Source organism: Mastacembelus armatus, chromosome 20 (genome assembly GCF_900324485.2).
Source record: "Mastacembelus armatus chromosome 20, fMasArm1.2, whole genome shotgun sequence".
NCBI lineage: Eukaryota > Metazoa > Chordata > Actinopteri > Synbranchiformes > Mastacembelidae > Mastacembelus > Mastacembelus armatus.
In genome coordinates this window covers 5,822,607-5,850,555 of record NC_046652.1, presented here as the reverse complement: position 1 = coordinate 5,850,555, position 27,949 = coordinate 5,822,607, and the positions used below count along the sequence as shown (strand labels likewise).

At 39.3% G+C, this 27,949-nt stretch overlaps 4 protein-coding genes and 1 non-coding gene across 7 annotated transcripts; 2 read left to right on the top strand and 3 right to left on the bottom strand.

Moving 5' to 3' along the window:
• The first annotated feature begins 201 nt into the window (after positions 1 to 201).
• On the top strand, positions 202 to 5,513 carry cct5 (chaperonin containing TCP1, subunit 5 (epsilon)). Its single transcript, XM_026292639.2, has 11 exons — positions 202 to 454; positions 834 to 894; positions 1,328 to 1,492; positions 1,790 to 1,988; positions 3,198 to 3,390; positions 3,755 to 3,904; positions 4,069 to 4,188; positions 4,362 to 4,547; positions 4,634 to 4,771; positions 4,890 to 5,070; positions 5,227 to 5,513. Exons 1-11 carry the CDS (start codon positions 350 to 352, stop codon positions 5,352 to 5,354), a joined length of 1,626 nt encoding a protein of 541 aa, XP_026148424.1. The 5' UTR covers positions 202 to 349; the 3' UTR covers positions 5,355 to 5,513.
• Positions 4,936 to 7,697, bottom strand: cmbl (carboxymethylenebutenolidase homolog (Pseudomonas)). 2 transcript variants are annotated; one of them, XM_026292642.2, is made up of 6 exons: positions 7,577 to 7,697; positions 7,146 to 7,360; positions 6,870 to 6,977; positions 6,558 to 6,700; positions 6,357 to 6,448; positions 4,936 to 6,128 (listed from the first exon to the last, which is right to left on the bottom strand). In XM_026292642.2, exons 2-6 carry the CDS (start codon positions 7,358 to 7,360, stop codon positions 5,949 to 5,951), a joined length of 738 nt encoding a protein of 245 aa, XP_026148427.1. In that variant the 5' UTR covers positions 7,577 to 7,697; the 3' UTR covers positions 4,936 to 5,948. The 2 variants fall into 2 exon arrangements, with proteins under 2 accessions (XP_026148427.1, XP_026148428.1); XM_026292643.2 differs by having other exon boundaries at positions 7,146 to 7,363; positions 7,577 to 7,683.
• A 520-nt stretch (positions 7,698 to 8,217) lies between these two features.
• trnat-agu (transfer RNA threonine (anticodon AGU)) lies at positions 8,218 to 8,291 on the bottom strand. Its single transcript has one exon. It is a non-coding gene; the product is annotated as a tRNA-Thr (tRNA).
• Positions 8,292 to 9,906: 1,615 nt separating this feature from the next.
• Positions 9,907 to 25,203, top strand: marchf6 (E3 ubiquitin-protein ligase MARCH6). Of its 2 annotated transcripts, XM_026292136.2 has the most exons (25): positions 9,907 to 10,280; positions 10,664 to 10,763; positions 12,479 to 12,552; positions 12,785 to 12,928; positions 14,069 to 14,141; positions 14,296 to 14,473; positions 14,800 to 14,980; positions 15,579 to 15,640; positions 15,766 to 15,798; positions 15,912 to 15,963; positions 16,123 to 16,181; positions 16,281 to 16,361; positions 16,543 to 16,611; positions 17,962 to 18,036; positions 19,705 to 19,839; positions 19,966 to 20,186; positions 20,544 to 20,681; positions 20,769 to 20,988; positions 21,744 to 21,813; positions 22,004 to 22,185; positions 22,514 to 22,648; positions 22,783 to 22,872; positions 23,237 to 23,369; positions 23,745 to 23,880; positions 24,707 to 25,203. In XM_026292136.2, the coding sequence occupies exons 1-25, from the start codon at positions 10,262 to 10,264 to the stop codon at positions 24,792 to 24,794; spliced, it is 2,748 nt and encodes a 915-aa protein (XP_026147921.1). In that variant the 5' UTR covers positions 9,907 to 10,261; the 3' UTR covers positions 24,795 to 25,203. The 2 variants fall into 2 exon arrangements, with proteins under 2 accessions (XP_026147921.1, XP_026147922.1); XM_026292137.2 differs by lacking the exon at positions 15,766 to 15,798.
• Positions 24,867 to 26,865, bottom strand: LOC113121544 (arylamine N-acetyltransferase 2-like). Its single transcript, XM_026292138.1, has one exon. The coding sequence runs from the start codon at positions 26,795 to 26,797 to the stop codon at positions 25,907 to 25,909; it is 891 nt and encodes a 296-aa protein (XP_026147923.1). The 5' UTR covers positions 26,798 to 26,865; the 3' UTR covers positions 24,867 to 25,906.
• Between the last annotated feature and the right edge of the window lie 1,084 nt (positions 26,866 to 27,949).

Here is a 27,949-nt window from a genome sequence, read left to right as displayed (position 1 = left end):
AAGAGCTGCTGGACAATCTGAATTTCCCCTATTGGTAATGAATAAATCTATCTATCTATCTATCTATCTATCTATCCAACATGAAGCCCAGTAATGATGTTGTTACACACTCTGGTACAGTTGGTGGCGACAGTGCAGCTTAAAGTTGGTTTGTAGCCGTCCCTCCAAACCAAAGAAGAGCACTGACGTACTGACGCAGTTGGTTCCTCTCCATCCACCCATCGACTCTTCTGGAAGTCGCCGGCAGACTTGTGCGGCTTGCAGCTCCGTCTCTCACTGGATTTACTCCGCAAAAGCTCATTATTTCAACTGTTAAACACTCTTTAGGCATTCTGATCCCTCAGTCAACATGTCCAGTTTGGGGACATTAGCCTTCGATGAATATGGGAGGCCTTTCATCATCATTAAGGACCAAGATAAGAAGACGCGGTTATCCGGCATTGACGCACTCAAGGTACAATGGGCTAGCTAGCGGTGCACAATTGTGACATGTGGTTAGCAAGATACCGAGGTTGCATCTCGTTGAGCATATAAACTGTTAATACGGTATGATATCTGCTCACGTGTAAGGCATTGCTTTATAAGCACTGTACTGAACTGGTTAGTTAAAACGTTGGTGTCATAGCAAAAAGCTAGCATTAGCAATAGGATTAGCTGGTCATGCTAACATGAGGCCCATGTGCTTGCTGTGCTACACCCAACGGGTATAGCTGTGTGTCATAGGACTGCCTCCACAGTGGTCAGAAATGGATGCATATCCTGGTACAAGCTGAAACACTCAAGAGTGAGACCTTCTGTTAAATCGACTGATTCCTTGGTTTTTATTTTTGCAGTCTCACATAATGGCAGCCAAGGCAGTCGCCTCAACACTTAAAACATCTCTGGGACCTAATGGTGAGTATGAAGCAGTCACATCTGACGTGCTATAATCAGTACCTTAAAGCTGTTCGTTTCATTGGTGCTTGGATACTTGGAGTTTCTTTGTAGTACAGTAAAATTAACTATATTTGAACACCATCTGTAAACATCCTTCCCACTAAATTGTGACAGCAATTTAAATCTCCATTATATATTTTTTAATAAATGTTTTCAGTAGAAAGATGCTCGACACCAAATCTTAATGTGGAGAGGTATTGATAGAAAAAGGTGAGAGGCTTCTGCAAAGATATCCCCCTGTCACGTTTTCATACTGACAATTTAACAGCAACAACTCAGACAAGACCAAAGTCAGGGGTGGTAGCTCACTGATTGCTTTCAGGCCTCATGCCAGTCCTAGCATATTATCCAGAACTTTCACTGACATAGCTTGTTCTGTTTTTGCACCCAGGTCTGGACAAGATAATGGTTGACAGTGATGGAGAAGTGACTATCACCAACGATGGAGCAACTATTCTCAGCATGATGGATGTTGACCACCAGATTGCAAAGCTTATGGTGGAGTTGTCCAAGTCACAGGATGATGAGATTGGTGATGGAACCACTGGAGTTGTTGGTATGTGAAAGAACTGTAAACCTGAATTTGTAACATTTTTGCTGCGGTGTTCTGGTGGTCCTAGTATAGAATCTTCTGCTATGTGAGTACATTTGTAGTTCTATTTATATGTTGATAATGTCATGCAATACTATATGGGTAAGACTGCAAAGGAGGCAGTAACTTCTGTGTAAATTAAATGTACACAGGGAATTAGACATCAGTAACACTGCTGTAGCTTTGATCCAGACAACCTGCCTTCATAAGTAACATAATCCAGCTATTGCTGGTCACTAACTGTATTTTTCTGTTCTTTAGTGTTGGCTGGGGCTCTTCTCGAGCAAGCAGAACAGCTGCTGGACCGCGGAATCCACCCCATTCGGATTGCTGATGGTTATGACCAGGCTGCACGCATTGCTATTGAGCAGTTGGATAAAATTGCAGAAACCTTTCCCTGTGATCCCAACAACAAAGAACTGCTCATTCAGACTGCCATGACAACACTGGGATCTAAAGTGTGAGTCTCCTAGATGCAACAGTGTTGGGTTGCTGTTATGATGCAGGGAAAGTGCCAAAACCTAGACTACTGGGAAAGTGCAGGAACCTCTATCTGTGTCGAGGAAGCTGTTTACACACTTGCCAATCTCAGTCACCCAGTGATAACTCCTATTCTTCGTGACTCTCAATCCTTGCAGGACGACTCATATTCCTACCTCGGTAAACTAATGGATATGTAACTAACTCGGCTGGTAACTCCCATTCCTTGAATGATTCCCATTGTTCGGCAAGCGTCTCATTCCTCCCTCAGTAATCCCAATAGATATGTAACTAAGACAGCTAGTCACTAGCATCTCTAGGCTGGCTACTCTCATTGCTCGGCTAGCAGTACTCGTCCAACTCATGAGCAAAACGTAACTTTTTTTTTTTTTTTTAGGCTAAATAACATTTTAATGTAAGGTATTATAAATTGGTTAATGCATATATAATGTTAATGCCATAGCCAGTGACTGGTTCTGAAAATGAAATTAGACACACAAGTTTTTAGGTATCACATGAATTTCTTTATTGTGCAAGCTATAATGTTAATGAGATGCAGACAGTTACCTGTATTGTTGCCTACAGTTTTCATCAAGCCTGTCAAGCATTTATGGCTTAGAGCGCAAGTAATGTTGGCTATCCCTATATTCTTGTGCCTACTATAACAGGTCTGTTTTTTATTCACTGCATTTTTATATTAACAGGCCAACCCCACTGAAAATTCATTCTACTGTAAGAGTGAAATTACTAACCTTAATACTGAACATCTTATTGCCCCACAGGAGTGGGTTGCATTAGGAACGGCATCCGATGTAAAAATCCAGGGTGACAGGCTTGAAAGCACAAGGATATCTTTTAATGCCTGTGGTGAAAACTGTAGGCAGCAATACAGATACACATGTTACATATTCTTTGGGCTAAAAATCAGCTGCTGACCTTGACATAGATAAAGGCTCCTACGACTTCTCAGTAGTCACTCTCCCTGCGCCATATTATGTTGGTATAATTACAAAGCTATTTATCATTTCATTACATATCCATATTCTCTCTTTACTTGGTTGGTATTAGATCGTTATCTCTCATATTTAAGTTCTCTGATGTTAGAAGGGAAGGTAATATAGTGTTTTGTGTAACACGAGATCAGATCTGCTGAAACACTGTAAGATAAAGTTTTACTGTTGTCTTTCAGTATCAACAGATGCCATAGACAGATGGCAGAGATTGCAGTGAATGCAGTCCTCACTGTAGCAGATATGGAGAGGAGGGATGTTGATTTTGAGCTTATCAAGATGGAGGGCAAGGTTGGAGGCAAGCTGGAGGACACACAGCTCATCATGGGAGTCATAGTTGACAAGGAATTCAGCCACCCTCAAATGCCCAAGGTATGAGAAAAGGGATATCCAACTGTTTCTGCATCCAGTGATGTCTGATTACAACTAAGTAGATAACATTTAAGTACAAACCTGATTTGCATTTATGACTTGCAACAAAAATCCAAGTATTCCAGCCAATTCTGCTGGAGAAAATTTACGGATTGTTTGTTAGAATGTAAAGGCAACCACTTAAATGCGAATGTAAATTCTATTGGCATGTATAACATAGAGAAACATAGGCAAACAGTAGATAATGGTGTATAGGCTCAAATCTCAAGGACTGCTGCTGCAGCCAAAAATTAGAAATTGGATTGCTTTTTCCTTTTGTGTGACTATTCTATATTAACATTTGTTGTTGTTCATCACTACTCAGGTTCTGAAAGATGTAAAAATTGCCATCCTCACCTGCCCGTTTGAGCCTCCTAAGCCCAAGACCAAGCATAAGTTGGATGTGACCTCTGTTGAAGACTATAAAGCACTGCAGAAATATGAGAAGGAGAAGTTTGAGGAGATGATTCTGCAGGTTAATGTCACAGAATCTGTTAGCTCCTGAAGCTTCAGATACCATTGAAATGTGAAGTTGTCATAAATATGACATCTTCTAAAACTTAATTCATGGTTATCCACATTATGGTATTAAAACTAATGCTGTTTTTTTTTTTTGTTGTTTTTTGTTTTTTTTTAAAGGTCAAAAACAGTGGTGCCAATTTGGCCATCTGCCAGTGGGGCTTTGATGATGAAGCCAACCACCTTCTTCTGCAAAATGAACTCCCTGCTGTCCGCTGGGTCGGAGGTCCTGAGATTGAGGTTCTTATCATGACAGAACTTCTTGAAGACAAGTTGTTCTTGAACAAAAAATTGTCACATTCTTCACTCATTTAATATTTTAGGGCTATGAAATGCTGGTGACCAGAAAGTGTGTAGTAAGAATGTACTTACCTAATGATTTAAATGTACAATGTCAAATATTTCCTGCGCAGTTGATCGCCATAGCCACAGGAGGTCGCATTGTTCCGAGGTTCTGTGAACTGACCCCAGAGAAGCTTGGCACAGCTGGTTTGGTGAAGGAGATCTCCTTCGGCACAACAAAGGACCACATGCTGGTTATCCAGGAGTGCAAGAACACGAGGGCTGTCACCATTTTCATCCGTGGTGGCAATAAAATGGTAAGTACAGATGTGACTTGTAACAGTGTCATGCGTTCATTTGTTTATCCGTCTCTGTCAATTCACTATATCTGCACTGTAAACAGATCATCGAGGAGGCTAAGCGTGCTCTCCATGATGCGCTGTGTGTAATTCGCAATCTGGTCAGAGACAACCGTGTTGTGTATGGGGGAGGAGCATCAGAGATTGCATGCGCTCTGGCTGTCAACCAGGCTGCAGACAAGGTGAGGAGCACTAAAACCACACTACACTATGACTTCTATTTGCTCTTACCAGTAGAATAAACATAATGTCCATTGTCCTGTTTAAATCCTTTATAAATTCTGGCCTTTTCCTTTCTAGTGCCCATCATTGGAGCAGTATGCGATGAGGGCTTTTGCTGATGCTCTAGAAATAATCCCAATGGCACTGGCTGAAAACAGCGGCCTGACCCCAATCCAAACCATGACAGAGATCAGAGCCAGACAGGTCAGAGAGAACAACCCCTTCCTTGGCATAGACTGTCTGCACAACAACACCAATGGTAAGGAACAGAGTGGTCCTGAATTATTTACCAAAATGAATTAATTTCATCTGGTGATAGCATGCTTTCTCTCAAAAATTGGTGATGCTGCACCTTTGTGACAAAACTGACATGACAATGCATTGCTGTTTTGTGTTGTTGTTGACTCTTGCACAGACATGAAGCAGCAACATGTGGTTGAGACCCTGATTGGCAAGAAGCAGCAGATCTCGCTGGCTACTCAAGTAGTTAAGATGATCCTTAAGATTGACGACATCCGAAGCCCAGGAGAGAGCGAGGCCTGAACCTTCTGAACACCAAGATGTCTGTGCTTATGTCTAGGTTTTTGGCACTTCCCAAGCACCATGTCCAAACCGCACTGAATATTGCTATTTATCACTTGATGCATAATGTTCAGGCTGTTATGTCGAAGTCACCATTAAAATGCTGTCTGTTTAAAATTTCCAGATTCTGCACTGCTGATTTTTAATTCTCAATGTCAAACCTTGATATGCTGAATTTTTATTTTGAGGTTTTTACATCTTACATGTCTTAAAATTTGACAATCAGGTGGATAAGTGGTAATTATACTGCAGTCTTTGACTAAATAAATGCTTGCAATATTACATGTACAAGACAGGATACTGCATTTGTAGACACTTGCCTAGTGCTAACCACATTTCACACTCATGTGTATTAGTATCCAAAATAAATTTGTACTTCTTGATCATCAATGAGCAAAAATTAAGAGCATCAATCACCAGCTCTCACTAAATATCACGGCTACATTCTAAATTCAATCCGATTGAATTTAGAATCTGTATGATTAGAAAGTTAAATGCATCATTAGCCACTCCAGCACCATGTGCAGCAGAATGATTTGCCAGCTCTGACCTCATTTACATGTACTTCTTGAGCCAGTTGATCATGTCTGTTCTGGCCTCTTGGATCCTGGGTTTGTCTGTGGAGTTGATGTCCTCTCTCTTGCGGTGAACAAACCCATGAGTCTGACCAGGAAAAATCTTCACCATGTAATCCACTGTGCATTTTTCTTTCAGCTTAGTTTCAAGGGCATTCACCTGACCAGTAAAAGGATATAAGTGTAGGTTATTGTGATTATATGACAGAGATCATAGCATTCTGAAAAACCCGCAAAATGTTTCATTACTGTTTTATTTTAACATGTAGATTGCTGCCAATAACACTTCGAAGACCAGGGCCAGACATAAGGGAAATAAGATCGTTATCAAAATCAAAGCAATACTGAATCTGTACCTACAAAAACTACTGAGGTCATGCAGGTTTACCTGGTCCAGTGGGATGACCTCATCTTTCTCCCCAAAGATGAACAGTGTGGGACATTTCAGCTCATATATATCCTCCCTGTCACGGACAATCCCTGCACAGTTTCATGTAAATCCATCATGAAAGCAGCTGTACAGCAACCATACTGCGTTCATTTTTACCTCAACACACAATGAATTAACACTCATATAGCAAGACCTTACCGTAGACTGACACTCCAGCTTTGACTTCTGGATATTGCAGGGCCAAGTGATGTGTGGCAGCTCCTCCCCAGCAGAAGCCCACTGCACCGATGTGTTTGGCCTCACATTGCCCCTTGAGGAACCTTAATACTGCATCCACCTCTCTGGGACAAAAAATAAATTAAAATTCTTAAAAGCACATAAGGGAAAAGCGAATGAATAGTTGTTATCACAGGACTGAGATTAGCAAGCCATTAGCAAATCCACATCAGCAGCTAGGCCTCTTAATGACCTTTAGGTTCCAGCATTCAACAGGACTTGAAAAAGTCTTACTTGTTTATCTTTGTTGGCTTTTTGTCCTCGTACCACTCCTGAAATTTGGACCAGTCATGTGATGGACTCCATGGCTCTTTTCCAACATAGAAATCTGGACACACTGCACTGCTCAAGGCAAAAATAATGGTAGAAAAGAATTCAACATTTTAGGAAACAGACCAACATAAACCAGGGATTTAAAGCTAAAGTCTGTATACTATATGTAGACCTATTGCTTGTAGACACACATGTAGCCTACTTATCACTATAGTATCCACAATAATTTTTACATACATGTATCCATTGGCAGCCAGCATGTCAGCTATATATCTTGTGTTGGAAAGCTGCCACCCATAGATGTCATGTATGACAATAATGGCCTTGTCAGATGCAGTGGATGGCTTCACTAGATAAGCTCTAGTATGCTCTATCTGGACTTCATGGCCGAGCCCTCCATACTCCATCCGATCACCAATATCACAGGGGCATGGATTGGCTTCATTTGCCATCTGCTAACAACAGACAGACAGAAAGTCTTGCTGAGGGGACAGAGGGGTGAATCTGCTTAAACTAACATTGACTTTATCTGCAATGTGCACCCCAACGCAGTTAGGAAGCATTTAACACAAACTTTTCCAGTATACCCCGTTAATCTAAAGAAACTCACTTTCAAGTGTAAAAATAATGTGTTCAAAGCTGTTCAAAATAATTTCACACAGACATACCGTATTGTTTCCAGTTTAACGACGAGACACGAAACAACAGGAAGAAGTCTTTTACACCGCTGAAAAAGTTGAAATCAATGTTCAACTCGGTGATTGTAAAGCTTGTGTAGTTTGCACAGAGAGCAAGGTTCCTGACATTACCTTCAAAATAAAACGCTGTACGCTCCTGCATTCAAAATTGTCTGATTATCTCTGGCACACTATATTAAAATGAAATGCCTTTGCTGTCCTTTGCAAATAAGCTACCTTGTCATAGCTAATAGTAATAGTCATAAAAGCATATGGTAAAAGTTTAACATGCTAGGCTATGCACTGTCTGCAGGTCTTTTTGTCATCTTAAACATGGGCCATCTATAAATTGGAAAAGGCCTAGGAGATTCAAAAAAGTTGTGTCCCATGACACAAAAACGTTAACACGCATTGACTGACTGATTGGTTGACTGATTGGTTGATTGGTATTAACTTTAACTGCCACAGTGTCCGTCCAAAACCGGTACCAGGTTGTATTGTATCTGCTTGGGTGACTTGACGCGTTGCTTAGACAGTCAAACTTTAACTGAGAAGACCTCAGGAGTTCACGCAGTGTGTGACGTAAGTAGGTTATCTTTCCTTTCAACAGAGTATGGCACATGCTTCCCAAAAGGCACCGCTGGGATTCGAACCCAGGATCTCCTGTTTACTAGACAGGCGCTTTAACCAACTAAGCCACGGCGCCGCGGGTAAGCTCGATGCATGAAATTTTGAAAATCATATGTCTACCTTGGTTTATTTTTTGATAGCCTCTAAATAAGTAAATATAATATGTTATATCTAGTGTTTTTTATGAAACACCACCAGCCTATAAATGGGTGAAAGCCTATTCATAAATTCTTTCACATGACATGCCTGGAAATGTGATCAGTTATATAACCTTAAATCCACTAAGGCTATGTCCAAAACCACTTCCTCATACTCTGTAATGCAGACCTATTAATCATAACATCTTGCATCATCATTGTAATTATTCTCATATCACAAGCACTCTTAACCGATATTTAGAACCATTATTCAACTTAATTATATTGTTGGAAAGCAATGTTTCCTCAGATTAATAAGACTATTTGGATAAACTTTTTTGCTGCCAGTTAGAATGAAGAAATGAAACTAAAAATCTAGAAATTTGTTGCAACAGAGATATATAGCTGCAATTATTTTTTACAGATTAGATTAGATGTTTCTCCTTTATGTTCCTGCTGCCTGGGGTACCCCATGAAAGAATATAATTCTGGGACCCCATTGTAAATTTGTATATATGTTTCATGGGCCCCTGTTTGTCTCACAAACAACTCCTACCAGTGGCCCTATGCCTGATGCATAAAGGGAGTGATATCTTTAACTCATTTATTTTACTTTTGTCCTTAAGTAATTTCTGGACTCAAATTTCCTTATTAATCTGACAAAGTTGTAGGATCTCGGTGGCTATTACAGAAAGCAAGGTCCTATTACTGAATGTGGATTTCAACAATAGTGAAATGAATAATTCAATAAAATCCCTGTCTCTTGAAAACATCACAAAGCCAGATCACACCACACATCTCATATATTGTGAAAACCTTTTGTATTTGATTGACATATGGATCTTTTTTTTTGATTGACATATAGATCTTTATTTTTATTTGATTGACATATAGATCATTCATTTTTATTTTAGTATATTGTATATATTGTATACATCAGATTATTTTTTACTATACTCCATGTGCTGCTGTTGTCTTTCAATATTATTGTAGTAGCAATAAACAAAAAACAATTATTTTTACTTGACCTTCACCAACTACATGACGTTTGTTAACGGGAAGGTTCCTTGCTGTAAAACAGGATCCATTGTCGTAACCACGGTGGTAAGGGTTGTGATGCATTCACTCATTGTCGGCATAATGAAAAAAACAAAAAAATAAATAAAAATTATTCTGACTTCTTAGTGTTCAGGCATTATATATTCAGTTTGTTGCCTTGCATTCACGCCATATAGAATCAACCTTAAATTAGCTACGCATTTTGTATCCTGTAATGCAGCAGTTCACTGAAACCAGATAACGTTAGTGAATCTTTATAAGTGGTAACCTAATACAGCAGCCAGCAGTTTGTTGACATGTCTGTAGCTTTTATCTTTTATGTCAGAAACTGGTAGTGTTTTATCATTCTAAACTCAACCCAACCCCAACCTCACCCTAACTTAACTCGATGCAGTCACTTTTGCATACCCAGGACTTTCATGATCTGATGTTTACCACTTACTCATCAATTATGGTTTGAACCGGTTTTAAACGATGCGACGCGAACGCACCATGAGCGCTATTAGAACTGTTGTGACAGGAGGTAACAGTGACGTCAGCACACGCGTTAGCGAGTTCAGCGATTCGCCTCCAAGGTTTTATCTGTGTTTTTAGCGACGTGAAGCATGTAACGTTTCGCCCTGAAATACAGCGTAGAAATAACACTTTGCGTGTATCGATGAACGCAGACTGGGTGTGAGAGGACAGCGGCGCAAGCGCGGGTGCTCAGTCTGTGAGGAAACCATTTAGCGATTGTCAGTTAAGGATACACTCCTGTGCCTAGCTTAATTTGGTGCTTTGTGTCGTGGATGGGTCCACCGTACACGGTAGTCGTGTCTGAAGAAGGGGTGAACATTGCTTAGCGAACAGCATGGATACTGTCGAAGAAGGTAAATAACCGAAGAACTGTCCTGTAACGTTACGCCAGCTGGGGTTAACTAGCGTTAGCTCTGAAAGTGGAACAACCAGCACAACCAAGCGTGCTGCTGAGCTGGCCTTATCGTGCTGAACTTAGCTGAGTGACATATATATTTGTAACCTTTCTGTCCAGTGTGACGCTAATTTACGAAACAAAGGTTTTATGCGGCCATACTGTGCAGCAGCAAAGTACTAAAGCTAAGAAATGACCTGACGTTGCTGGTGATGTCCTCATTCGCCTGATGTGTAGGCGTATACCTAGATGAAGTTTCTTTTGTAACTTGAGTGTATGTAAATACCCAGGCTTATCTAACTTGTATATTATGTGGATGTTATTGTGTTTGTGTGTGTGCAGCGGATATTTGTCGTGTGTGCCGATCTGAGGGGACACCAGACAAACCACTTTACCACCCTTGTGTCTGCACCGGGAGTATTAAGTTTATCCATCAGGAATGGTAAGTGGGGTTTGCCTGTGTCTTCCTAATTCCCATGTGGTTATGTTGAAAGTCAATGTAACCCTTTCCTCCTGCACAAAGGGATGCAACTTTCCTCTTTATTAAACATTTGCTTGTGCACAAGCATACAATTGGCACAAATATGATTAATTGGGGTAAGACTGTTGGAATTAAGACAGGCTACACAAAACTGATTTGGGAGTTTGTGGTCCAGCAAGGTTATTCCTGTCCTGCCACAAGGTCTGTAAGAAACCCTCCCAAAATAAAAACCTACTGTCTTTAAAATGGTTATGGGACTTTTTATCTCATAATATTTGGGGTTGTGATAACAGTGATATTAGATAATTAGATTGCCGAACATCCAACCATCCATTCCTATTATCCTGTAGATGATTATGGATTAAAGAGGGTCGTAGTCAATTACTACATCGTATAGCAAATGCTTTGACTTGATGATAAAATCCAATATAATCTGGAATTTTAATTCAAAGTGCTTGAGAAATTGAGTAACCTGGAACACAGGTTGTGTACTATGATTACTTCTATAGTTGTGGCTTGAAATAAATTAAAAAGAATCCTTCCATCCATCATTTATACTACTTATCAGTCAGAGGGTGGCAGGAGGGCTGGAGCCAAACTCAGCTGACATTGGACAAGAGTTGGAGTACGTGTTACCAGTCTGTGAATGTTATTAAAGGATCTCTTAAAATGATGCACAACAGGTCTGTCCTTTACCATATTCAGGTTACGTAGTACTCCAATTTACTGGCCTGAGGTTTGGTATTACCATGATGGAAACAATAGTAGCCCTTGTAAGTAGTTGGACATTGTGCTGTGTTCTCATCTCTCCTGTGAGTCATTGGTTACAATAGCATGGAGGAGATGGAAATCCCCAGATAGAAACATATGCCAGGCTGGATTATTCTCTGATAATTGCTGAGCCTCAGCCTATATCCATATAAGTCCACAGTTATGCCCACAAAGTTTTGAAAAGCAGCTTGTTATGTATGATACTGTTGCACAATATACAGAATGCTAAGCAAGAGAGTTTAGCATGAACCTATTTGGGACTCAAAAGAGGAATGTTTTTTTTTTTTTTCTTACCAAAACATCACCACCAAACACCATAATCATTTTATAACAACAAAATTATGCAAGGTGTTTTGTCTCTTTATTGGTCACGCAATTTTAAAATACATTCTCCAACTGACAGTTAAGTATGGAAAATGGCAATCAAAAATCATTCCAGTTTGGACCTACCAGCTGCAGGTGGGGACCTGCTTTGATGAGCGGACTAATAGTTTGCATTTCCATTTGAGTCTTCACACCAAAAGAGTGTGGTGACAAGATCATGAAAACGCAGTTGACTGCGGGTATTGTTCCACTGGCACATTTGAATAAGACTAATTACCATGGCAATATTAAAAAGCAATTCATTTAGTGTTCATTTAAAAATTATTAAATAAATTCACTTATTTGAGTATTGAACTGCCACTCTGAATACTGAATTTTTAATTGCAGAATGCATTTTCAAATTGAAATGACAAAAGTGTAACTTGAATTTCCAATTGAAAATATATTTCTTAAATGAGTGAGTAGGAAAATTATTCTCTTTGTTGCTAAGATGCTAATTAGTGCACTTGTTCAAGTTTATGCACTGCACATTTTAGGTTGTTAAATTGTGTATATTTGACTTTCTGAATGTTGCTTTACAGCTTGGTCCAGTGGCTAAAGCATAGCAGGAAGGAGTACTGTGAATTATGCAAACACAGATTTGCTTTCACACCAAGTAAGTCCTTGTGGCATTAATGGATCACCCACTTAATTTACCTAGACTACATGAAGTTTCTTGCCCAAATGGGATCTAAGGTTGTGGTTTTGCTTTTACATGTGAACATCACATTTACTGAAATTGGCATTTATTGTTTTGTTACTACATAAGTATGAATTAAAAATAACTTCTAATAGAAAACAATTGTATAGAAAAGATTTTAGATTAATGTTTGTCTCTTTCACTCAAGTCTATTCCCCAGACATGCCTTCGCGCCTACCCATACAAGACATTTGTGCTGGCCTTCTGACCAGTGTGGGAACGGCCATTCGTTACTGGTTCCATTACACATTGGTGGCCTTCGCATGGCTCGGGGTGGTTCCTCTCACTGCATGTAAGCCCAATTAACTGAATGTATACTGAAAACCAGTATGATCATTTTGTACAAAGGTGTAAGTTGCTACATATTTGTCATTTTGTCTCCTCTTGTTTGAATTGATCTTTCAGTGCATGGAAGGATCATAGATTTTTATTTAGTTGAAAATTTTTATTAGTTTCAAGTATTAGAAAGTGAATGGTCATGATTCCTTTTTAGCGTTGGGCAGTAATACAGTACCAGGGAATCCTGGGTTATTTAAAAATAGCAACAGTATTCTTTTAACTACCACCATGAGCTACTTGGATGAGTAGTGAAATGTTTCAACCTAAAAAACTAAAAGTCCAGTTGCCATGACTCAACCTCTAGATACCACCATAAAAAAACCTACTGTGTACTGTGCATTGTTTATAATAAATGTTGTAAGAGTGTGTGGGTCAGCCGATACGTAGCTGCTTGAGGTTATTTGTGTGTCTGTGTTCACACTGTGTTGGCTGCTGCTAGCTATTAGGTTTAGGTGACTGGATGTTTTGGAAAACACTGAATGTCCATAACTGCTCCTAACAGAAAGAGCTGAATCATTGAATGCAGAAAATAGTGAACTCTCATCTAATGTTGCACTGCTGTCACATGACATGGATGCTCAGAAATGCATTTATTACAAAACCAAGTAGAATTTAGATTTATCCTCCCAGAAACAATCATCAGTAGGCAGATGGTAATACTGTATACGGGGCTTAATTTGGCAAAGGTTTAAATGTATCAGAAACTGTCTAACCCTGTTCCTTATCCACTGTTGCCCCAGCAGGCTATGGTGGAGTGTCACAGTTTTGTGCAAATGTGAAGACGCTAATAATTTACAGTTTGCAAAGCACATTATTAATGAGGTGTCTGTAGGAGCCATGAATGCATTTAGCAAAAAGTTTGCGTTGTCAAACACTTTTATTTGTCGGTATGTTTTTATGTCATTATATTGAGTTCACAAGGTAGTTATTGTATTATCACCAGATAGCGAAGATAAAGATATAGGTTAGGTTTATTTAATTCTGAGATATTACATAAATTGTTCTATTTTAAAATTATCTGCTATATACACATTTGTGTTTTTTGTAATATTTTTATATACTGCATAATTTAAAATATTTTGGTCTTCCTCAGGTCGCATCTATAAGTGTCTGTTTACTGGCTCTGTGAGCTCACTTTTGACACTGCCACTGGATATGCTGTCTACGTGAGTAATAATACAAGTATTCTTCCGCATTACATATTGTAATATGGAAAATTGTTTTGATCTCAACAAAGCTGGTGTGTTTTACTTGTTTATTTTTCACATTTCTCCATAACTTAAGTTTTTCAGTTATGTTTTTTTGTATGTGTTCTTGCAGTGAGAATCTACTTGCAGATTGTCTGCAGGGCTGCTTTGTAGTCACCTGCACTTTGTGTGCATTTATTAGTCTTGTGTGGCTGAGGGAGCAGATAGTCCATGGTGGCGCTCCCCAGTGGTTAGAGCAACACCAGCCGCCTCCAGCACCACCACCCAATGTGGCAGGACAAGCCAATGAGGTACATTTCTTAACTGATTGGCAATGAGCTCAAGAAATATCAAAAATATAAAGGAGAATCATTAAAATAGGTAATTGACACTAATCTCTGAGAATATGCACATGTTAGTGAGTTCTTGTAATCAGACATTAAATATAAGTGAAGAATGAAGATACAAAGGTCTCTGTGTACCTCTTATATCTAGATACTATATCCTGCCTTAATCTGTAAAATCCATCAACTCTACAGTATCCTGTTCTGGCAACATATTTGTACATCCAGTCTTAATGACAAAATAATTTGTCAACATCCTAAAATGAAGTCATTTATACTTCCCTCACCCTCAGGCACAAGTTGCAGGTCATGGAGCAGCTGATGAGCCCCCTCCACCCCCCCAAGTCCCTGCTGATCTGCCAGCCCAGAATGAAGAGGAACCTGAGCCACCTGATGCCGCCCCAGACCAGGTTGATGATCAGGAGCTTGAGGAAGAGGGTGTAGCTGCTGAAGATCCAAACAATGGTCCACAAGGTTAGAATGTGATAAAGTTATTTAGTTTGGTGTTGATTTAATCTTTCCTGTGTTGTCTGAATCTAATTATGTAACATAAAACACAGAGAAGTTGTGCACTTTGTGTAAAAATGATTTGGAGCAGAATGTCATGATTAAGTGTGATTGTGTCTCCAGTAGAGCAAACAAAGTAGTAAACTAGTCTTTATGTCAGTGTTTCAAAATTCTACCAGTAACACTCATATTACTTATTTTACTCATATTACATCATTTTATAATTTTCATTGGTTAATGGACTGATTTCACAGCAGGCTAGGCAAATATGACCGATAATGAACTGTGATTGTATAATCCATTATTGTAGTTGTGAAATACCGTTACAGATAAGTGAATACAATGAGTGACAGTAACAGGGTTCGTCAAAATTATTGTTTGGTCTTGATGCCTACGACCAGCCTGACTTCATTTGACTCCATAAACCTAATATAGGTGTTTTATTGATATTGAGCACTGTAGTGGTGTGGCTTTATATGACAAGCAGGAAGATACAATAAAATTTTGAATGACTGAAGTTGCTGACTATTGCTAGTGCAGTAATTGTTGATGTCTTTCTCTGTAGATGACATGAATTGGAATGCTTTAGAGTGGGACAGAGCAGCAGAGGAGCTCACATGGGAAAGGGTAATTCTACATGACATTATTGATGTTATACATCTCAAGTACAAAATTTACAGAACTTTGTTTGAAATTTTGCTGTTTGTGTTGCACATATACGCACTGGTGGAATCTTTAAAATTTTTTTTTAGATGCTTGGTCTGGATGGTTCACTGGTATTTTTGGTAAGATTTTGGAATAACTGTTTTGTCACAAATGTTTTTTTATCCCAGTATAAATATGAGAAGTGTGTAGTTAATATCTCACCAGATGATGACTACTTGTCTTTGTCTTGTAGGAGCATGTGTTTTGGGTAGTGTCACTAAACACGCTCTTCATCCTTGTCTTTGGTGAGTAGACTGAAACAAAGACGTACAATAAGCATAAAGATGTACTGTATAATCTTTTGATCCTGCACCCTTTGTAATACTGAAAGCAGACCTAAAATACATTGGTGTGTTTGTATATGCTATAGTGAGAACATTTCTTACTTTTTTTCCTTTATTTAGCATTTTGTCCTTACCACATTGGACACTTCTCTGTTGTTGGTCTTGGATTTGAGGAATATGTAAGAAACCACATTTATCAGCTCAGCTTTATTATTCAACAAAATATTTTATTAATTATACTTTTAATTTACTGACCACTGGTGTGTACTTTTCTTCAGGTCCAAGCCTCCCATTTTGAGGGCTTAATCACAACCATTGTGGGGTACATACTTCTGGCCATGACCCTTGTTCTCTGCCATGTATCCTTTTACCAAAGAACATAAGTTCCCTGTACTTCAGTGAAAGTCTATGTAGAGTGAAAGTCAAGTCATTGACTTTCGCTTCCCAATATTACAGGGTACTGGATTAAAAATCTTTTCTGTTAAGTGTGTGTAGATGCGTGTATGTAATGCCAATGTTGATCCTTAATTGCTGTCTCAGGGACTTGCTGCTTTGGTCAGGTTCCAGCGTTCTCGACGCCTCCTTGGAGTCTGCTACATTGTTGTTAAGGTAACTTAAAGCCTTTAAAGGTATAGTCTGCGATTCTAGTGAAGGATTGTTGAAATTTTGATAGTATCTAGACAAATCCACTAGTCGTTTAAGTTGGGGTTTCGTAACCACGACCCTCAGAATTCATGAACGCACATTACCACGGCAGCAATACTAGCGACTGGGGGGAAAAGCCGATGCCAAAGGAGACATGTCAGAATCCAGCGCGTCGGCTCATTGTGGGTAAGTTAGACTCAAAGTTAAAACTCAAGTTTCCACGTTGCAAGTTTATTTCTTTCCAGGTCATTGCCAAGCCGCCTTATTTGCATTGTTCCGAAACGCTCACAACTTTGGAAAATGAGTTAAAAGATTTTTCATTCACTGTAATTAAAATGTAACCATTCCCAAGGTTAGAACAGTCTTTGTGGACTCTGCACATTAGAGTCCACATTAGACTAGCAATTTAGCGACATGTTCATGGAAAAGTTGATTTAGTAAACCTGGTAATATGACATGGGTAATGTAATTTGCTAACATGATATTACCACAATTAAGCAACATCATTGACACTAATGTTTTTTGGTAGAACATAGCAAACTATTTTTCCACCTGTCTACTAGAAAAAGAACAATTTCATTCAAATTGTTGAAAAGAGGCACATACTGTATGTGTAGATCTTTGACCTGGCCTGATCATAACTCTTCCTTTTCAGTTTTTGTTCTTCTGGCTTCCTCCTCTGCAGTTGTCAAATTGGTATTTATTTAACTGTTTTGTCTTTTCTCTCAGCTGCACAATTGATGATGTGACTCTCCAAACTCTAGCTTATCCCTCTTACCACTTCTCGTTACGCTGCACAAGTGAGCTCCTAGATCTAGTCAGCTGAACTCCACACCTTTTGTCATGAGTTAGAGAGCAAGAGCTGCAAACAACCATCTGTGTTTTGTGGAGCACATTAACTGTAAGGCTGAAAAGAGAAATGTGACCAAATGTGTAATGAAGTAGAATCGCGGGCTATACCTTTAAGTGCATTTCAGCTTTGTGGAACTCACACAAAAGTACCATCCTTTGTGGAAATACACACAGAATTACAGTATAAACGGAATATTTTCCATCAATCATATACATAAACCAAGGGATGAAAATAACTTAATACAGTATGACTCAGAAATGATCAAGTATATGCCTTGACTAAATTATTGATAGAACCCCCAAAAGGGTGTTTATAGTGCTATGGTGTCACGTACACTAACTCTCAAAATAACTGAATTAGAGATAAGGTTTCACATAACTTTTATAGAGAGATTTTAAGTTTCCAGTTGATCTTCATGTGGTGTAAACTGTTACTGAGACACATATTTGTTTGCATTACAGGTTTCTCTGCTAGTTGTTGTGGATATTGGGGTGTTTCCACTCATCTGTGGCTGGTGGCTTGACATCTGCTCTTTAGTAAGAATCTCTTGCTCTTCTCATTATTCTGTTACACAGATAAATTATTTTGTTCCTCTTGTTTTTAAAAGTTACAGCTCAACACATTTGTCTACATTTTTTTAAAATTAAAGTTGCATATTTAGTTTGGACTTGTAGTTAAATAGAATTATATATATTATATATGAATGTCGTAAGGTTTCTCTTTTTTTAGTAAAAAGGGTCATTTTCTGAAAACGCCTGTTTTTCCTATTTAAGTCCATTGGATGCTTCTGTGTTGGTTTGTCAAATTGAGAGGGGTGTGGCTTTTCCCCTGGGAACCTTGTCACTGCCATTGAAATGGCTTTTAACAAGGGCGTCTGTCAAAGACAGAGGTTCTGATCACATAGTTCATACATTTAACACAGTAAAACAGACAAACTGGATGGGCTGATTTGTTGTTGCTCTCATGGAGGGGTACAACTGCCATGTCTTGCAAAAGTGATCAGAGTGCCATGGAATTGGTAAATGGAGAGGATAAATAAAATTAATTATTATTATTATTATTATTAATAATAAAATTATTAATTAAAATAAATAAAAAGCAAATACTGAAGTACAGACTTTTGTCATGTATGCAAAGTATTGTCTGGAAACAGACATCTTACTTTTTTGTTATAAAGTATTCTATGTTGACTGTCACCATAGCTATACCTGTCAAGTTAGCTCCAGAGATTTGGTGGTTCCATTCTCACAAACTCTATGATGGAAACCATTCACTATAGGGCAGTGGTCTCCAACTTCAGTCCTCGAGGTCCACTGTCTGATTGGCTGAACACACCTGATCCAGGTAATCAGCAGTGGGTAGGGCAGGGATAGTTGGAAAACAAACAGGACGGTGGCCCTTGAGGACTGGAGTTTGAGAACCCTGGCATAGGGCTTGTGTAGCCTCCTTCCTCTTAAATTATTTATTATTTAAAAAGTAAGCCTACTTTCAAAATTATTTAAAACTAAATAAAATACATTTTTTTGGTTTCTGTTTATATTGTCTGATTAAATGTCAGCTAATGAATCTGCTACTATTTTTTTCATGGCAGTTGTAACCCCCAGTAGTTCTCACTGCTTTTGTCTCAGTCTCAAAAGTTTGCACTTTTTGGTGTTAACTGGTACAGTGTCAGAAAACCAGGTCACTCTCCACTTCCTGATACCTCCTAATCATTCCCATATTTGCTAATCATTGTAAACCAATGGGTATGTTTTCTCTGCCCTGCCCTGAGCAAATCTACATCAGAAGCTTAAGCCCAAGGAAACAATGTCCCTCTTTATCTGCATGTTCACTTGTGACATTAATCTAATTGGTCTGAAAATGGACTGTGTCAAATAAGCTGTTTTTATTAAAGTTCATCACACAGATTTAAAATAGCCTCTGATAATGAAAAGCTGTAACTGTAAAATGTAGAACATTAAAAATATCAATTTTTTTTTTACAGGTAAAAAATTAAAAAGATAGAAAACTACACTGTATGAGGAAAAATGCCAATATGAAAAATTGGACTTAAGCTTGAAAAACACTACATGAAAATGAAGAGTAACTTTGGGATGTACAAACATTCTTTAGGGCTTATTTTATCATCTGGCCTACTGCATTCATCGAGCAAGTAATTAGGACAGGCCACTTCAGAACAAACACTGAATCTCTTTGTTTTGCAGGAGATGTTTGGTGCCTCCTTGAAGGATAGAGAGTTGAGTTTTAAATCAGCGCCTGGTACCACAATGTTCCTGCACTGGCTTGTGGGAATGGTTTATGTCTTCTATTTTGCTTCTTTCATCCTCTTACTCAGAGAGGTAAGATAATAAAGTGAAGCATTTGTTTTGTGTTTGCTTTCTTAAGTTGGTTAGTGTTGGTTAAATTTCACTTGTTCTAGCTAGAATTTGAAAAAAACAAACATGTTGTTGTTGTTTGTCCTCCAGGTGCTGAGGCCTGGAGTGCTTTGGTTTCTGAGAAACCTTAATGACCCAGATTTTAACCCAGTGCAGGAGATGATACATCTGCCGATCTATAGACACCAGCGGCGGTTCATTCTGTCCGTGGTGGTGTTTGGCTCTATTGTGTTGCTCATGCTGTGGCTGCCCATCAGGCTGATAAAACTGCTGCTGCCCAACTTCCTCCCATACAATGTTATGCTCTACAGGTAACCAGCAGACATGGCAAAAGTTTCAGCCAGCTGTGTGAAAGCTTCTGCCTTTTCTCTACCTAAAATAGTGTGCATATATCCACTTCAAATCAGATAGCCACCATATGTAATTGCAGTAGATCTTGAATTAACAGGGAGGTATTGCACATATTGCCAACATGAATAATTGATCAAAACAGGCATTGTAGTGAAATACTCATTTGAATGTATACTAATAGAAGATAAAACCGATACTCAGAAGTTTAATTATTGTCAAATCAATATTGGACAGAAATCTTAAGCATAATAACTGTTGGTTTACGCACTGACATGTACTGTTGAAATATCTTTTTCTGATCACCTCTTTCACCTTAGTGATGCCCCAGTCAGTGAGCTGTCTTTGGAGCTGTTATTACTTCAGGTTGTGCTCCCTGCTCTACTGGAGCAGGGGCATACCCGCCAGTGGCTCAAAGGCCTAGTCAGAGCCTGGACAGTCAGTGCTGGATATTTACTGTAAGTTTCAATGGACTTTCTCATAGTGTAATATTTTTTCATATTGGTTGTTTGCAACTGTCCAATGATTTCTCTTTGTCTCCACAGAGATCTTCACTCCTATCTCCTTGGGGAGCAAGAGGACAGTAATGCCAATCAGCCTGTAAACAACAACAATAATAACAACCCCGCTCCTGCTCACCATAACAACAACAACCGTGCTCCAGTCGTTGGCGAGGGGCTACATGCAGCCCACCAGGCCATCCTGCAACAAGGGGGGCCAGTGGGCTTCCAGCCCTACCACAGACCCCTTCGCTTTCCACTGAGGGTAAAACAATTCCAAGGTTTTTTGAACATTTACCATTGCTGTTTTTTGGGGTGTGGTCTGCAGAGTTAAATGTTGTATTGTTACTATTTTTTAGCACTGTATAAGCTCTTTTGGATTTCCAGTGATATATATATATTTTGTTACAGTTCTTTTATTCATTGGTTCAGGGTGATGATTTACCATTTTCAGAACTTTCTGAAATCATTATTATAAGTTGGAAAGCCAAATTAATGGCATTGAGGCCGGTTTTGAATTATTTTTTAAATATTAAATGTATTTAAGTATATCTGACATTTCATTCACCAAAAATTTACATTTCCAAAACAAAATCCATATTTACAAACATTCTGTTCTTAGTTTTTGTTCTCAGTTTTCTCTGTTCTCTCTGTTCAGGTTTTTCAGATATTATCATAATGTCATTACATTAACATAAAATATACTTATTCATGAACACCTATCTTATCAAATCTCTAGTTTTTGTTTATGATACATGAGAATTATTTATCAAGCACATTATGGTTGTCTGTACTTATAACATAGATAAAGGTCAGATCATGTTATATGTGCAATTCATACAGAAAACCAGTTAAGATATGTGTTTTCTTGGTCCTGTAACCCCATCGTAGTTTAAAAATAACACCAAAACTACAGTATAGATGTATTTCGACGCTGTGGCTTGGAATAGGAATGTATCCTCATTTGTTGACTTTTCTACATGTACTTTTATTCTAAAACCTCTCTCCTCCTTTCTCAAGATTGTGTTGCTGATAGCTTTAATGTGTATCACCTTGCTCGTGGCCAGTCTCGTGTGTCTAACCCTACCAGGTGAGATGTGGGTGCATGTAACACAACCAGCAGTCTATTTTCTACTATGTAGATCTACACCCAAACCATAATTGAGGGGTGTGTCTATTTAAATACATGTTTCTAGTCTTCTATTTTAAGTTCAAACAGTAATTTTTGTGTTCCTCAAACAGAATTGACATGTGCTGTATGTTGGCCATATGTGTTTCAGTGTTCACTGGGCGCTGGCTGATGTCCTTCTGGACAGGAAACTCTAAAATCCATGAACTGTACACAGCAGCGTGTGGCCTGTATGTCTGCTGGCTATCTATTCGTGGAGTCACTGTGCTGCTGGCCTGGATGCCCCAGGGACGCACCGTTATCCTACACAAAGTCCAAGAGTGGGCACTCATGGTAAGCATCAGTGAACAGGCTCCATTGTTGGCAAATACCAAAACTTGGCCACAGAGTGATATTACAATCACATCTTCCCTTTCCACTTACAATATTCTCTAGAGCTACACCTGAGTGCAGTGTTTTTGTTAAATGGTTGGTTTCTTATTATATTGTTTATTACAATGCAAATATTACTGGTTGGAAAACATCTGCATAGTTGTAATATCCCATCCTTATAGCATCACCTCTTCCAGTGCTGCAGCTTGTTTCATGAAGCAAGAAACCTGCTATCAGTAAATGGGAATAAAACTTAAGACTATAATATTTGCTCCCTTAATTTGTGTAGATTCTGAAGACTCTGGTTGTAGCTGTGCTGGTTGCTGGAGTGATTCCATTGCTTCTGGGCCTGCTGTTTGAATTGGTCATTGTGGCTCCACTAAGAGTACCTCTGGACCAAACACCCCTCTTCTACCCCTGGCAGGTATGATTGTGTGTAAATGTTATTTTCCTTCTCCTCTTCATTGTTTCCCAGTTGAATCTTTAAAGTCTCACTGCATACTCTTTAAAAAATACTGTATAGGTGCTCTTACATTTTTCTGTTTGTGTTGTCTTGAGGACTGGGCTCTTGGAGTGCTTCATGCCAAAATCATTGCTGCTATTGCTCTAATGGGCCCTCAGTGGTGGCTCAAGACTGTGATTGAGCAGGTGGGTTTTTTTTTTTTTTTTTTTTTTTTTTTTTTTTTTTTTAAAGCTATAAAGTCTTTTCTGCTGTGTTCCTCACCTTTAAGAGTCTAATTAACAACTGTAGATTTTGTATATTCTGTTTCTAAAATGACAAGAGCCAGGATAGTTGAGAGGTTAGTGTACATAAGTTGGAGAACATGGGTTTATTCTCTCACGTCACTCTGCTCAACTGCCAGACACTGGATCCCTGCCACAGCCATAGATGCTGTTTTGTAGATTACTTTGAATTCTGCACTTAAACAGATGGATAAAAGAAGCCAGTTTCCAAATGGAGATCGGCACAGCACAATTACCTGTACAAACATTTATTTATACATTTCCTCAGGTTTATGCAAATGGAATTCGTAACATTGATCTTCAGTTCATCATCTGTAAACTGGCAGCTCCAGTCATCACAGTCCTGCTACTGTCTTTGTGTGTGCCGTACGTCATTGCTGCTGGTGTTGTGCCAGCTGTAGGTGAGTGCCTATGCATCACTTAAAAAGTTAATTTATTTTGCTATCTTGTTTTAAATTCACTTACTCGTGTTAAGACTTTTCACCACACTCAAAGACAAATGTCAGTAAATACACTCTTCAAAGCTGAGTAAATATGTAATGTAGATGGCAAAGACTGGAATAAAACATGTATAAAACTTAAGTTTCTGTTACATCCTGTAAATATTTTGTACTTTTTTAAATTCAATGTATGATGCGACTTTACATTACAAAGTATTCTTACAAAATCTTGCTTTTACTCCTATCATATTTATTTGTACGCAATTAAGATGACTACATTGACAGCTAATGGGACTTTTACTGAAATTATATGACTGAAGTGTGTTGTCTCCACAGGAGTGACCCCTGAGATGGAACTTTTAATGCAGAGGAGAATATACCCATTTCTTTTGATGGTGGTCTCGCTTATTGGCATTCTGTCATTCCAGATCCGACAGTTCAAACGTCTTTATGAACACATCAAGAATGACAAGTAAGTATGTATAAAACACAGGCTAGGTGTACTAAATTTAGACTTTATAAAGATGGCAAAAAGTACAAGACTATCAGTAGGCTACTGAATTTGAAACACAGACCAGCAGTGTTTAGGGGTTACAGGAAAGCCAAATTACCAGAAACATAAGGCACATGACTCTCCATGAAAAATGATGCACAGCTACCTCTGACTTTGCACAAGTTTTTGGAAATTGGTGTTTCAGTGACTGATCAGTGTGAAGGATCTTAGATAAAGTTGGTCTCAATGGACAGTATCTAAGAACAAAACAAGTTTCTCACAAAACTGCACATCAAGCTTTGCCAAAGAGCATGGCAAGACTGATGAGTATTGGCAGCGTATTCCCTGGCCAGGGCTACCAACAGCAACTCAATAATACCAACCATGAAACATGGAAATTATAGTCCACTTAATTCGGGGCTACTTGAGTGCAAAAAGACTGGTGGAAATGAGTGGAAATGACATTTACAGACGTCACTATGAATCCAAAACAGCATTAGTAGTATAAGTAACAGTATAATAGGAGTATATTAAAACAATGTAAAACAAAACCCATCCAACAAAGAATAGCGGAGAAGAAAATCATCTGTGAAGAACTGCAGAACATCTTCTCACAGATGTGACCAGGATCAAGACAGTCACATACAGTACAATATATTAAAAAATACAGGAACCTCAACATGAAGGGTGTATTGGCTCTGGCTAAAAATAAAATAGTTTGAAGTAGCCAGAATTTAAAGTTACTTAACAGCTCTGCTCTGAAACAATTACAAAGTCGTAATAGTGTGGAAATCTCTCTTCCCAGGTACCTGGTTGGGCAGAGGCTTGTCAACTATGAACGGAAAGCCGGAAGACCAAGTTCAGTTCCCCTATCCAACCCTCTGCCAGAGTAAATGTTTGTCATAGGTTGCTGCATTTTGCGCAACCTACCCACAACCCTTACTCCATTCATTTTGATTTCATCGCAGTCCTGTGCACCTTTGTGGATTAAGTAGTTGTTTAATGTTTTATGTTTAATTTCTTGAATTCTCTTTCATGCCATTCAAAGCTGGCATGGGAAAATGTTATAATCAATTGAGTAATCCCCTCAGACTAGGTAGGAGGGTGAAGGTTACAAGATTGATTTGAAGCTGAACATTCGTATTGTCAGTTACGCCTTGCTTTGGAAAGTGATGCCTGATAATTGTACATGTGTAAATACTTTGAATGCAGATTTGGTCTTAAAAAAGATGGATCAGGATTAATGCAATGACCATTGTACATCTTAAGTGTATGTTTATTAAATAAACTGACAATTTATCATTTTTGCTGCATATGTTCTCAATATAAAATGTATGCCTATATGTGGTTGTTTAATGGATAGATTTAACCATACATGGTAAGATTAATGTAAACATCGGGGCTTTTTCCAAGCTGAGTTCAGTTTCACAGACAATTTAGACTGGTAAATGGTCTTAGCTTTTCTTAGACAGTTTTATAAAATAAGGACTGATGCTTATTTTAAGCCTCAAAACTTAGACATTGTACCCACAGACTCTTAAACCCAGACCCACGTTTCCATGGTAACAACCAGTGACACCAGCCATCTAATAAGGAGAAAACATGGCTCATAATTTGTGGGTTGCTAATAACAGGGAGCAAGCAGTGACAAGGTATTTTTAGAGAGCTTTGTGTTGTACAGTTACAGGTTTGTGTTTTTTTTTTTTTCCCAGTAACAACCCTTTATTGTTAAATTCTTCCAGAAAAATAAAGCCTCCTGTTAAGTGAAAAGAGCTAAGCTGTTGGGTGTGTTTGGTTGGTTACCCATATTTTAGATTTTAGTCTTAAATTACCCAAAATTCATAGCAAATTTGTCCTGCTTAAAAATCTTAATATGTTTGTGCTACAGATACATTTCTAAGTCTACATCTTGTACATGTATTAGTTTTCAGTCATCATAGAGAAAGGATATGCATTTTCACCTGGCGTTTTCTAATTGAAATGGAGATATATCATGGAAGTGTGCTTAGTACATGACAGGAGGAGGTGTTATGGCCTCATCCTTTGGTATGAGCGGAGACTTCAACACAATCCCAAATTTCTCCGCTAGAATATCAGGGATCTCCTCATCTTTAAGTTCCCTGGTTGTGGTTTCCATCTCTCCCTCTGTCTCCACAGTGGGAAATATGGCTGTGATCAGCCTGCGGCCAATAAGCGTGATCCTTCCGCCTGGCTTTAAAACAGTGCAGAAGGCCTTGCAGAAGAAGATGGACGAAGGGGAGCTCTGGTGGTACTGGCACATGTCAGTAAAGTCTTCCAGACACCTGGGTTCCAGGGTGAACTTGTAGATCTCTGCCCAGTCTCCATCTGCACCTCTGTTTTCCTCATTTTGCCACTCCAGAAAGTACATCCCTGTGCCTTTTCTGATACGGTACACCCGGTGGCCCTGCTCTTGGGGGGCACTGGTTTCTAATGAAAGAGGGACAGTGAAGCCAGGAATCCCGAACCCGACGTCGCACAACCACCGCTGCCCCTGAAGGCTCACCATTAGGATCAGATGGTCAAAGGGTGGCCCATAGCGGCCCGTGGTCATATTCTTCACCTGGCCGGAGAGCAGAGTGACCTGGAAGCCCAGTTTGGACAGTAACCAGGAGAAGAGGCCGTTGTTCTCAAAGCAGAAGCCGCCTCGGCGCTGGTTCACGATCTTTTCGTACAGAAGAGGAAGTTCAAGGTGGACTCTCCCGCCGCTGTGCACGGTCAGGTCTTCAAAGGGCACCGACAGCAGGTGACAGGTGTGCACCGACCGCAGCACGTGCAGGCTGGGTACAGCTGGAGCCGCAAAGCCAATGCGCGACAAATACTTGTCCACGTCCATCTCCACGGAAGTCATGTTCGCTGCGATTTGTATTTTTATCATCTAATACTCTGACTTTTAGCTAACCGAGCTCTCTGCCTGGACTTTCACCTGTTTTGAAAACCACCATGTTTGCCCTGGTCTGACTTTTTCTTCCGGTTGTGAGTTATATTTGAGGGCAGCACACTGTCCTGCTGTTGGCTCCTCCTTCATGTCATCATAAAGCAGCCATTTCATCAGATGTTACGCAAATAAGAACCTGTATTTGGGTCACACAGCATCTACAATAGTAAGGTTTATCGGGACTTTTCATTAAGTCTACAATAAAACATGCAGAGGGAACTTAAAGTGAGACTGAGGGAGAGCAAAGACACTTACAGGAGGAAGTTGGAAAACAACTTCCAGCAAAACTGACGTCTACAATAAAAACATGCAGAGGGAACTTAAAGTGAGACTGAGGGAGAGCAAAGACACTTACAGGAGGAAGTTGGAAAACAACTTCCAGCAAAACTATGTGAGGAATGTATGGTCTGTTCTGAAAAAGCTCCCAGGTTTCAAGGTTAGTGGTAGTCAGACTAATGGAAACCTGAGCAGAGCCAAGAAAGATGGACGTGCTCTTCAACAGGTTCAGCACAGGACCCACTGAACTCCCATCACTTCAGTACCACTGACCACCACAAAGCTTTCTTTCACCACATCCATCAACATGTAGAGGGTCCTTCTACTCCCTCACCCACCTCTCTGCTACCAGCAGCTCTCAGACTGCATCATCTGCTTTCTTTAGTGTAATTTCACATGGACAATGGAGATTGATTTCTCCTGTCCCATTAATGCAATTAGACCAGATACCACTGCTTGTCGTCCTGGACAGGTCACCAGTCCATCACAGGGCCACATAGAGACAAACAACCTCACACACTCACACTCACTCCTATGGGCAATTTAGAGTCACCAATCAACCTGACATACATGTTTTTGGACTGTGGGAGGAAACCACAGTATAGGAGCAACGTGACTATGAAGAGATTGCTAAAAAAGACACGAAACTACAAAGAGACAACGCAACAACAGGAAGACACGAACGTAGGAGATATATAGGGGCCTTTTACACGTCTGTCCCCAGGGGCCCGATATCTCATGATCCGTCTATGCATATCCCCTCACAGATAGGGGGTCAGGTCTTTCATCTGTCACCCATTTGTAGTACGTTTGTAT

Excerpts from the sequence above, each read along its gene's own strand:
- cct5 (XM_026292639.2), top strand. The coding sequence starts at position 350 with ATGTCCAGTTTGGGGACATTAGCCTTCGATGAATATGGGAGGCCTTTC. Across the intron at positions 455-833 it reads CCGGCATTGACGCACTCAAG|TCTCACATAATGGCAGCCAA; the intron begins GTACAATGGGCT and ends TTATTTTTGCAG. Across the intron at positions 4,772-4,889 it reads TCAACCAGGCTGCAGACAAG|TGCCCATCATTGGAGCAGTA; the intron begins GTGAGGAGCACT and ends TTTCCTTTCTAG.
- cmbl (XM_026292642.2), bottom strand. The coding sequence starts at position 7,360 with ATGGCAAATGAAGCCAATCCATGCCCCTGTGATATTGGTGATCGGATG. Across the intron at positions 6,978-7,145 it reads CTGGCTGCCAATGGATACAT|TGCAGTGTGTCCAGATTTCT; the intron begins GTATGTAAAAAT and ends TGCCTTGAGCAG. Across the intron at positions 6,449-6,557 it reads AGCTGGAGTGTCAGTCTACG|GGATTGTCCGTGACAGGGAG; the intron begins GTAAGGTCTTGC and ends GAAACTGTGCAG.
- marchf6 (XM_026292136.2), top strand. Across the intron at positions 18,037-19,704 it reads GGCTTGACATCTGCTCTTTA|GAGATGTTTGGTGCCTCCTT; the intron begins GTAAGAATCTCT and ends TTTGTTTTGCAG. Across the intron at positions 20,187-20,543 it reads TACAATGTTATGCTCTACAG|TGATGCCCCAGTCAGTGAGC; the intron begins GTAACCAGCAGA and ends CTTTCACCTTAG.
- LOC113121544 (XM_026292138.1), bottom strand. The coding sequence starts at position 26,797 with ATGATAAAAATACAAATCGCAGCGAACATGACTTCCGTGGAGATGGAC.